The following is an 11,052-nucleotide window of genomic DNA, read 5'->3' as shown; positions in this document are numbered from 1 at the left end:
CCAAACAAATCAAGACGGATAATAGGCCCCCATTTCAAGGGGAAGAATTCTGCGAATTCCAGAACAACCTAGGAATCAGACATCGCTGAATCACCCCGCAGTGGCCCCAAGCTAACGGCGATGTCGAGCGCTTCATGAGTACACTCAACAAAGTCCTCTGAATAGCCATGTGGGAAGAGGGTAACCCGGAACTCTATCTCCATCGATTCCTGAGAGAATATCAATGAATGCCCCACTGCACCACATAACAAGTCCTGTGGTTCCTCATGTCCTTAGGGCCCAGGAGGGGCACCATATCCACCTGTCCAGGGTGGCAACCACCCCGGTACTGCCCAAATACAACTCAAAGGAGGCGGAGAGAGACAAATGACCGGGCCAATCGAAGGAGACGTGCAACAACAAACCAGCACCTACAGATTAGAGACCCAGTGATTATAAAGGACCGTACATCAGGCTGGAAGTTCTGCACACCCTATGAACCAGGAGTGTGGGTCAGGGTGGGGCATGGGGTCAGGGTGCTGGCACCATGATAGCAGTCCAGAGAGCCAATGTGACAGTGTCCTGAAACATCTCCTGGTTCCGGAACGTTACATTCAACGAACCCCTAACTACTGAACCAGACGTGATCTACTCTCACCCAGAGCCTAAATCAGACAGTCCAGAACCACGAGCTGAATGGAACAGGGTGCTGGGGAATGGACCAGGCACTCCGAACTACCCAGAAAACACTCCGCCTGAGACCCAGGTCGAAGAGCATCCTCCCCACACCCAACGATATAACCTCAGGCCAAAAACGGTGCCGAGCCAAATACTGAAGGAATTTGTATAGTGTCTCAGTTGCTAAACTCAAATAAAGTTGGAAGTGGATGTATGGCATACCGCAGTCTAGTGTCACACCAAGGGGTGGTCGTGCCTCGTTGACCCAGATGCCATAAAAAGTACTTCCTTTGGCCAGGATGCCAGGGGTCTATATATAAATGGGGATAAATGTGTTTGTGGTTCATATATGCCGACGCTAGTACTAGTGTTGTCTGTGCTTTGTCGCTGCGTCGCGCACGCGCACCAGCCTAGTGAAGGGCCTCACAATGCGCGCCATCACACTAGGGTCATGTTTAAAAACTATCAGTTTTAATAAGTACTTTTCAGTGCAGTGCTATAATGTTACAGTATTAATGTCAAAGCTTCTATGTGTTAAAGAAATACACTTTTTTGTATTTTTAAGAGTATCAAATCTTATGTGATGTGTTCTGCATGATTTCATTTCTCAAATGTACAAGGCTCATCGGGTGGACCGACCCTTAGCTCGCCCTATTAATTTGTTGCCTCGCCCAACTCTAATAAGAATCACTATATAAACGGGTCTCTCTCTCTCTCTCCTGTTTCTAGCTACACTGACTTCCGGGTGACCACGGTCAAAGTACCTTCAGGTGGCGCTGTTGGGCTTTTGACATAGTGGCGATCTTCCCTTTCAAACAGGAAGTGGGTGGCGGGTTTGGAGTACAGTATACACCACGGAGGGCTGCTTTTGCCAAATCTACCATTGAGATACATATTTAGCCTTTTTGTTACTGAGTTCGCAGGTTATGTTGAAGTGATTGACACGTACACATACGGTAGTTTATGGGAATATAATTAATCCGGGCCGCATGAACCCTCTTTGTTTTAAGTAAACTGTTGTCGTAGGGAGAGCACCAGCAGCAAGACATTAGCATCTTCGCTCTGAAGTTTGGAGCTGTGAGATCGCGTAAAATGGTGAGTCCAACCAGTTGCTGCTGAATGTGTGTACAAACGAAGGATTTCTAATCGGGCATTATTTCGAGCTCCAAAATTCTTTCTAAATGTCGTTGTTACATAATCTGCCTGTCAGTGATCTTTACATGCCAACACGCCTGATTCGGACTGGCGATTCCGGATTTTGTTAATGTCAATAATGCCTTTATTTTAGCTGTCCCTGCCTAAAGTTGCCTCCACGTCAATGGCAAAATTAAATGGAGAAAAATATATTGCTCATAATGACCCTATTTTCTGTCCCCAGCTGCCAAGTTTTCAGATTGGAAACGTGTGACAGTACAATGCTTTCAGTGCACTTATGAGTGATATCCAGCCTCCAAATGTGTGACATTTAGAGTGCCACCTTTGTGCGGGTAAATTCAGTTGCAGGCTGGCACTTTGTAGCGCCATGTCACTATTCCCTACTGCACTAATCAGGGATAAAATCTGTTTCTCCATGTTTACAAACAAAAGTCAGTTAGAAAGTGGGAAGCGGGCTTGTGGACCCGTGTGAGGGCTTTTAATGCCGTAGCCGCCTGACTGAATAAGCTCCAGAAGAGGATGTATCCAACCGTGGCCTCGCCATCAGCCACCATACCTATTTTGTCAAGGTGAGTGAGGAAATCGGCACGAGGCACCTTCTTTTTAATATTTATAATTGAGATCCATCATAGCCACAAAAAAAAAACAGAATCGACATATACTATACACCAGCACCTAGATATATGTTCAGAACAAATTTCATACCATTCAAAATCCAGGGTCAGCCTCAGGTTACACAATTCTTTATAAATGAAATATCAAAAGAATGATCTACACTTTTACAATTTACCCAGGGACGTCAACCTTATTACTTTACGCCCTTCATACGTCTCCCACTTGCCGATTGCCTTTTGGCACGCATCAGGACCCCTGCCTGAGGCAACCAATCTTTTCCATTCACCTAGTCATTTGAAATCTCAGGCGTCAGTCAGGTTCATCACTAGATTTCGACAGATCTGTCTTATCTCTAAAGCCTTAAACTTGCTGGCCAGAAAGAGCTCTGCAGCCAAAAATTCAGTTTTCTTTACTTTAAGTGTTGTATAAAGATTCTTTACAAATATTTGGCAATGTTGCTGAAGCTGCCAAGTTCTTAAAGTCACTACTTTAATTTGAGCATGTAGTATGTCTGATGTTTATTTAAGGGTGTTAGGGGAAAGGGTGAGTAAGGGGATCCTGGTCTTGAGACATGGCGGTTTTGCAAAGGTCCGGGGGCAGGGGGTGTCAATACCCCTGAGGGTTGGGTGGTGTACAAGGAGTGGGTGGATGGACGGGATTCCCATTGAGGATTAGGATGGATCCAAACACAGTTCTGAGATGGGAAACATTGGAGTTTCATAGGGTGGCCAATTTTTTGTCTGGAGAAAGGTGGAAGAGTTGACCCGCAATTAAAAAAATCTGTTAAGGGTAATTATCCAGACATGCGCCCCAGTTTTTGAAATTTTTGAATCAGAGTTCTGAACTCCTTACGCCTCCAAGCGGATTCTGCTGTGATGTCAGAGAAAATGTGGAATTAAAAATTATCTGCAGAACTAAAGGCCTTATCGCTTTAGCCAGTATCCTTTCTTTAACTCTATAATCGACAAAATTCACCAACATGGTGCGGGAATACTTGCCATGACCCCCAACGTGAGATGGTACACAATGGGCCCACAGGATTGTTAAATCTTGCATATTATCAGGAATTAACAAAGATTATATCAGATTTCCCCCAAATTTTGTGCACCCTACAGCGTCCTCTCAATGCTCTTGAATTCCCGTAATATGAAGGTCATATCTTCTCGCATTGTTTTCCAGCTGCTCCTGTTTCTTTTTAAGCCATAATTTCTCCTTCTCTAGCTGTTCATTATCTTTTCCCAAGTTGTGTATCTTGTCCTCATAGTCAGACACTCTTTGTTCCACCTCATTTAGCTGAGTAGAAAGGCTCCCCAATCGTGCATATACTGAGTCCAACTGTTCTCAAAATTCATCTGCCATCTTTGCTTGCATGGCCTTAATAGCTTTCACCTCAATTAGAACCTCGTGAAGCATACTGGCAAAGCCCTGGGAGTCTCCTCAGCCCATGCCTGTTTGGCCACAGAGCTACCTCGACCTAGTGGAGAGTCCACCTGCTCCTCTGAACCAGTGCTACTCATGCTGTGAGTGGGGCAACATCTACTCAAGATTGCCTCTAATTGAGTAGCACTCTGTAATGATATGCGTGTTTTGACCACTGACTCCATGTTGCACTTAGCCTAGCAGCATACCGTCACATTAGTGACCACCAACTTAATTTGGCCTATTGACTTTATTTTAGCATTAGACACCGCCACGTTAAAAGCGGCAAGTAGTTTTCCACGTTGTACACTGTGCTCATGTTTTTATTTTTCATGTTCTTTTCCACCGAAGGCTTAGGCTGATAAAAATGTACTAAGACGCCAGGGAACGGTCTTGTTTTGAATTGGCACCTTGGGATTGTGGCCAAGTCCTGATGTGTTATTTTCAAAGCTGGCCTAAAGCAATCAGCATTTTTTGAATAAATAAACTTCTGCAGTGAGAGGGAGGTTCTAGAGTTTGAATTTCTTGTTTATTCAAATTATAAGAGGCAAGACTAGATGGACCAGGGACTGAGAGTATTTTCAGATCTCAGGCATACCCAGGAAGCTGGGGTGTGTCATCCTTCCTGTGAGGATAATTGATCTCTCTCTCTCCTTGATCGATTCTGGGATCTGACGATCTGATGCTGAATAGGAGGGAGATGAAGCAGTTGTGCCCTTGGCTCATGGTGATGCATATTTTTTAATTAATTATTTGCTTTGCATTATAATATAGATGCATATATTTGCTGTGTATATTGCTTTGGAGAATCATTTGTACATGTTTTCATTTCATTGCTGTGACCATTTTTAAACTTGTGCTTTCAGCATGCTAATCTCCTTTTACGAACCTTGCAAAGTGAACTAATAAATGTCTTCTTTGGATCAAGAAGCGCATTCCAAAGATTTCTGTCAGTGCATGAGTGTTTTAGCTCGGTCATTAGTGAAGCAAAACACACCATTATGAGGTTCCACAATCAAGTCCGGGCTTTGGGGAATTTCAGCCAGGTCCTCCGCCTGATGATACGTCCGCTCGTGGCATTAGAGCGACTATTTTAGAATAAGGGGGTACAAACCACCATCTTCAGTGTGCTTCGTGAATGACCCTCCTCTTCTGCTCCCCTCCTCTCATAGGAAATACTGAGGCAATTTTCTTGCTTCTCCCCCCCCCCCCCCCCCCCCCCCCCTTCCCCTCCAGTAGCATGTGACGGCTGTTCTCGTGGGATGTCAGTACTGGTGGACCTTGCACCTTGCTGCGCCCCCCCAGCACCTCTTGCGACCTGCCAGCTCCCTTGTACCTAGCCTCTTTATCCACATACCTCTGGCCTCCAAAGCCCAAAGCAGTGGGGTGCTTGGTGAACTGGCAGGGGTACCATCAGGCAAACTGGGGAGTGAACCTTTTCCTACTTCCATGTAACTTTTAGTAGACCGTGCGCTGCCAGTGCCCCAAAAACAACCTCTTTTCTGGGCGCTCCCTAATTCAACTAGCAAAGTTTTCATCCTCTTGCTGAAGTGCTTAGCGGATTTCAATGACTTGGCTATCTGAGCTTGCATTTCCTTAGTGCAACTTGCTACTCCTTAGCCAAAGAGCCAGCCCCTTTCTCATATACAAGCTTGAACAAAAAAGTGGGACGGTGGGAGAAAGGGGGATACAAGAATGCCCAAACAACCCTGCAGTACAATGTTCCCCGCTAGCGAGGGGCAGAGTCCAACCCTGTTCCTGTCAATTTCAAATACAAGTTGTCCCCCAAAAGTGGCAGGCAAAAAAGGTGACCATGTGCAGGGGCATACCAAAGAAGGGCACTGGTAAATAAGTGAAGGTTCCAGGGGAAAAGCAGCTGTCCAAAGAGGCTATTCTCCAACTAATCCACCACAATGATATCTACCTTCAGCGGCATTCCACTCCACTGCAGCATCAACCTTGAAGTTGATATTGTGAGGGGGAGGAGGAGAGCCTTCCAGCCTTGTGGGCAGGCCACGCATTACTTGCAGAAACCGCAGTGTGTTAGGTGCAGAGCCACATGCCTTAAGGGACCTCCAGAAACCTTCAGAGACCTCCGTGTGTCCTTGAAAAGATGCTTTGCATCGAGGGGCGAGCCTCACGGATTCTCAGGCAAGCTACAGTTTCTCACTGCGTCCATGTCCAACATGCCACAACCAAGGAATGGGCCGGAAGCCAGAAGTGTTTGGGCTAGGAGACACGTTGGGCCATTTGCGCCACCTCCCAGCAGGTTACCTGGGCACAAGGCGTTTTGAATGATATAGCAAAAGTTGAAAGTCTGAAAACCGAGTCTGTGCTTGGTAAATACAGAAACATATAAACATTTATCACATTGCGGCAACCCGCAATGTGGTGGAGTGCATCTTTGGCCTGCTGAAGAGTCTCTTCCTGTGCATCCACAAAAGTGGAGGGGCACTACAGTACAGCCCGGACACGACCTGTAGAATAGTGGCCACATGTGCGATCCTGCACAATATAGCTACCACCAGGGGCATACCTGTGGAAATATCTGATCCAGACTCAGATGAGGATCCCATACCACCCCTACAGCCAGCAGACAGGACCAGTGCAGCAGAGGGCAGGCAAAGGCGTGCTGACATCACGCACAACCATTTCAGATGTAAGTAATAACAACACAACTTCACTGACGTGTTCTGGTAGTTAGTACCTTTAATACCCTAACTTCAGGTAACATAAGTGTCACTAGGAAAAAATAATAAACACATGTGTCATAAAATAACCATTTACAGTGTCTCACTATTGTCTTCATAGTTCACTGTAAAACAAAATATGCAGTCAGTCCCATGTGGCCATCAAAGTCAGTTTTTACGTCCACGCAATCCACTTGAGTGTGCAGTGGCCTCACCGGCACCTCTGGTATCTGCCTCAGTGGCAGTGCTGTGCCTGGCACTGCGACGCCTAGGATCTGTCGTGGGCACTGCAAGGCTGCTGAGGGTAGATGACTCCTCAGTCTCCCCTAGTCCAAGTTCACTGGGTGTAGCACTGCAGTTACCCAGCATAGTATCCAGAACATTTGTAATCTGGACCAGTCCCTGGGCTACATCCCGACTGCTGGGTGCTGCCTCCACCTGTGCGGCCACAGCACGCCGCGATATGAGGGCAGTAGATGTCGCAAGGCGATTGACAGATCTACAAAATGCACTAAACATCCCCATGAATCGCTTCTCATGCCTGCAGTGGCTGACTCTCTCATGCCTTATCTCTGTACAGAGTTCCTTCACTGCATTGGTCAGTTCCCTGGGGTTCTCCGCAGCTGTGATCTGTCCCTCATGCAGCTTGCAAATGTTTGAATTAAGGCACTCCAACTGCTTATGCAGCCCCCCCCCCATGTTGGCATTGTGTGCCTGCATCTGCCTGTCCATTGCCGTCATCTTCTTATTTTGCAGGCGCTGCACTTTAAGCATAGAGGATTCCAGGCCACCGAAGAATGATGGGCCCTCACCTACTTCCACGTGCTGTGTGCCTGCAACCTGAGGCCTCCTGCGGAGTGTTGAGTGACGCTGGGGCTGGGACTCCTGCCTTACGGTGGATCTGGCTTCTGGGGATGGTATGTGGCCTTCATCCCGCATGTCATCCGAGTCCTGGCTCAAATCTGGGAGAGGACAGCCCTTGCCCTGCGTCTGACTGGCGCAATACTCACTGACTCGCTGGTGTTGGAGTCTGATGGAGGCTGTGTTTCAGCATCCCCCACAATGGCACATACTGATGCTGCTGGGCCTGGGCCATCTGCAACGACAATGGGCAGCTTGTCATTTATGTATGTATCACCAAATGTTGCACAATGGTAATAAATGTACAGTTACATCATATCACTATATAGTGGGTGTTGTGTTCTTCTGGGTGTCGCTCTACTTAATTACATTCTATGTGCTACTTTCAGCTCTGGGTTGTGGACTACCACTCCCATAAGGCATTGTTGTGCCGCTTCTAAGATGTGGAATGGATTACTTTTCACAATGCTTTGCACTAATTGCTAATTCCTAAGGGGCATTTGTACATACACATATGGGGTTACATTTCATTATTGCACTTACCTTTACTGGTTTGTGGTGCGCCGGACGTGTCTATGTCAGTGACCCCACTGACAGCTTCTGGGAGCAGTGTCGACTCCACCAAGTCTTCCATGGGGGTGGAGGGTGTCTGGGTGGATGGTCCGCCTTCTGTGCTCCTTGCCTCCTGTAGTCTGCTGGCCACCCTCTCCTTGGCACGGGAACGCAGGTCGTACCACCTCTTTCTAATCTCCTCCACTGAGCGCTTCGCAACCCCCACTGCGCAGATTTTGGTTTGTATGTCTGCCCAGAGTTTGCGCTTCTCACTCTCTGGGACCTGGAGTGAGCTCTTCCCAAAAAGCCGGTCATGGCTCCTCACCACCTCCTCAGATAGCACCTCCAGTTCCTGCTCACTGAACTTCAGTTTTCTCTTCCTCTCTCCCTTCTCCTTTCCATTAGCAGAATTGGCCATGGTGATGTGCAGTCTTGGCTTGCTCACAGACTTGCTCCCTGTGGCTGGGCGGTGTCTCTCTCACTGCTCCTTTGGGTGTGGCACCTGGAAACAGCCTGGGCTGACTCACTTCCTGCTTGTGATGTCATCAGGCTGTACCAGGTGTGCGTTTTCCCAATTTCTCCTTAGGCACCATCTTGTGGCATATTTAAGAAATGGGTAATAGGTGTTTTCTACTGCATGATGTCCTGAACGCTCCATCTAGTGCTTTCCCTAGGAACCTACAGCATCCCATTCCCTTAAGGTCATTAAACGGAGTGTGTGAGTCATGACAGAAAGTTACTTGTAGTAAGCAACATTGCAAGGTCATCCGACTGAGCACAGAACTATTATGGAAGGAAATATGTTTTCATGCACCTTCTTACCTTTTGGATGCATCTCTAACCAATATTTTGATCATGCAGTGCCTGCAGATACAAGAATATGCACAGAGACGCAGTCCCCCTTCCCCAGCCATAGAAAATCATTGGGGAGAAAGATATAACGAGACTTCAGAATTTGGTAGGGACAGACATGAAAACTGGTTGCTTGGGGAGAATTCCTTAGAATCTGCCTGCATGCCTGGGAGCTACTTAGAGGTGTGATGGGATAATACATGTCTTGGCATAAAGTAGTGGAGGAAGGTACTAATCATTCAGGCAATACCATAATTGGGGGTCTGACAGTAATAGAAATGTGTAAGTAGAAGTTAGACTAACTATCACAGATTGTAGGGATCCGTGACATAAGATGCTTTGGGTTTTTCTAATATTGATATTGTTTAATACATCAGCTGAAATAATAATAGTTCCCATCATTTTGATACACAGCTGGTATGCTGATTGTACATAATAAATAAGCCATCATTATAAACACCAATTGCTGTATGTGTATAATGCTTTCAAAGGTGAGAGTAAGAGTCCAGGAAACTATAAATAACCCCTGTAGACAAGATCACCTCTGACGCTATGTCTGACTCGCAGCAATCTAAATCTAGGTGATCCTAACTCATTTCAGAGAAAAGTGAGAGAGCCCTGCCTATTTTCCTTTTCTGCGAAGAGGGGTGAGGAGGTGGTAAGCTACCACCTTTGGGGCCAAGGAAATGTGTTATGGTGTGCCCCACATTTAGGGAAGTTCACAACACTACCTTGGTCTTTCTCAACGGAATCTCACTCTGATTTTCTGCAGCTCTCTCACTTTATCAGGTATTACACATAAATACTTTCATAAACTATCATCGACCCACAACTCGTCACTAACTCACTGCCTCATGCTCAGCCTTACACATACATACACTATCGCATGCCACCCCCACACAGATACACACAAATTTCATATATCCCCACTTTCCATTCTCTCTTACACAAATGCACCCTCACTCATTCCCTTACATGTAGATCAAAACAGTAGAGTTTGATGACAGAATTCCTGAAAAGAGTAGATAGACGCTTTTCAGCCATCTTTTTTCTTAACAGAAAAAGACGGTGATTGTGTTCAGCTTCTCTCCAGATAATCACCTACCTGGTGCTTTTTATACAATGATATAATGTAAATATGCTTTATTTAGTTTTTGCACAAAAGAGGGCCCGCTGCCCTGGCTGTTTTAATTCACTGCTTAGTTGCTTTCAGGTAAACTGTTGGACTTGAGGAGGTGGAGTACCAGCAGCATAGTGGGTAACGAATGCCTGCAGTGTTCCTTGAACCCAGTAAGTTCGCATCCCTGCCTCCAGACAATAACATCACCTGTTGGGATGGGTGGCCTGCAAGGGTGAGGGCCGGAGGAATAAGGCCAGTTGTCCTCAGGGGTGATGACGCTTCATCAGTTGGCTTATGGATAAATCCCAGGCCTTGGTCGTACTGTCTGTCTTCTTCATTATGCTGCTGTCCTCCACCACCCACATGCAAGAGTGCAACCCCACCTTGATGAATATTTAAAAAGCCTCTTTTTCTGAGCAGGAGGAAAGTCATATATCAGTGTTCTGAGCTTGTGCTATGCTCAACACCTTATTTCACGGGACCAATGTGTAATCAACATGTAAATACCCCCAGATGGAAGGAGTATTGTCCTTCAATGAAAGGGAAAAATATAGAATACTTGTCAGGAAATTTCCGCCTACCTGAGTAAGCATTCTCCTGCTAAATAACTGAAAAAGAAATAAACTAAAATGTATTGACCATGATGCATTGTAGGAGAAGTGATACAACATTTCAGAGTGTGTCTGTACCCTGTGAGACAAGACATATATCACCTGAGGAGGCTGAAGATTCTGAGATCTTTGTAGCCTTTCACCTTACTGACTTTCATCTCCTCTGACATATACCCTACAGGGACGATGGAGGATGAGAAGATGAAAAGAGGTGGAGGGTAGAAGCGAAAGCAGAGCCTTCATACATTTTGAAAATAGTGTTTGACTACTGTACCAAACTGCACACCCAGATTATTTAAAGTACATGGGCTTTTAGCCAATGTCCCAGTGAAAATGTGCTGAACAATACACCATTTGATGCAATTTTTTATATCTTCTCCCCACCCCCACAAAACCTCACAGATGAGGCTGAAATTGTGCATTTTGTTAATTTACTAAACATCAGCGAAGCATGCATTATGCACCGTAAAAATATTGCTACACTGTCCCTGCCTCCAATCTAGCCATATGTGGCATCACC

The 11,052-nt window shown here is 46.1% G+C and overlaps 1 protein-coding gene across 1 annotated transcript in view; it reads left to right on the top strand.

Moving 5' to 3' along the window:
- Positions 1-1,431: 1,431 nt before the first annotated feature.
- Positions 1,432-11,052, top strand: part of C1_1H5orf63 (chromosome 1_1 C5orf63 homolog) — a 48,596-nt gene continuing 38,975 nt past the window's right edge. Inside the window, exons 1-2 of the mRNA XM_069227273.1 lie at positions 1,432-1,752; positions 7,293-7,453. Coding sequence (XP_069083374.1) covers positions 7,334-7,453 — 120 coding nt within the window. The 5' untranslated portion in view covers positions 1,432-1,752; positions 7,293-7,333. The remainder of the gene's footprint in view (positions 1,753-7,292; positions 7,454-11,052) is intronic.

The sequence above is a fragment of the Pleurodeles waltl genome, chromosome 1_1, assembly GCF_031143425.1.
Source record: "Pleurodeles waltl isolate 20211129_DDA chromosome 1_1, aPleWal1.hap1.20221129, whole genome shotgun sequence".
NCBI classification, from domain to species: Eukaryota; Metazoa; Chordata; class Amphibia; order Caudata; family Salamandridae; genus Pleurodeles; species Pleurodeles waltl.
Note: the sequence above shows the minus strand (reverse complement) of the source record. Positions and strands in the feature narration are given on the sequence as shown.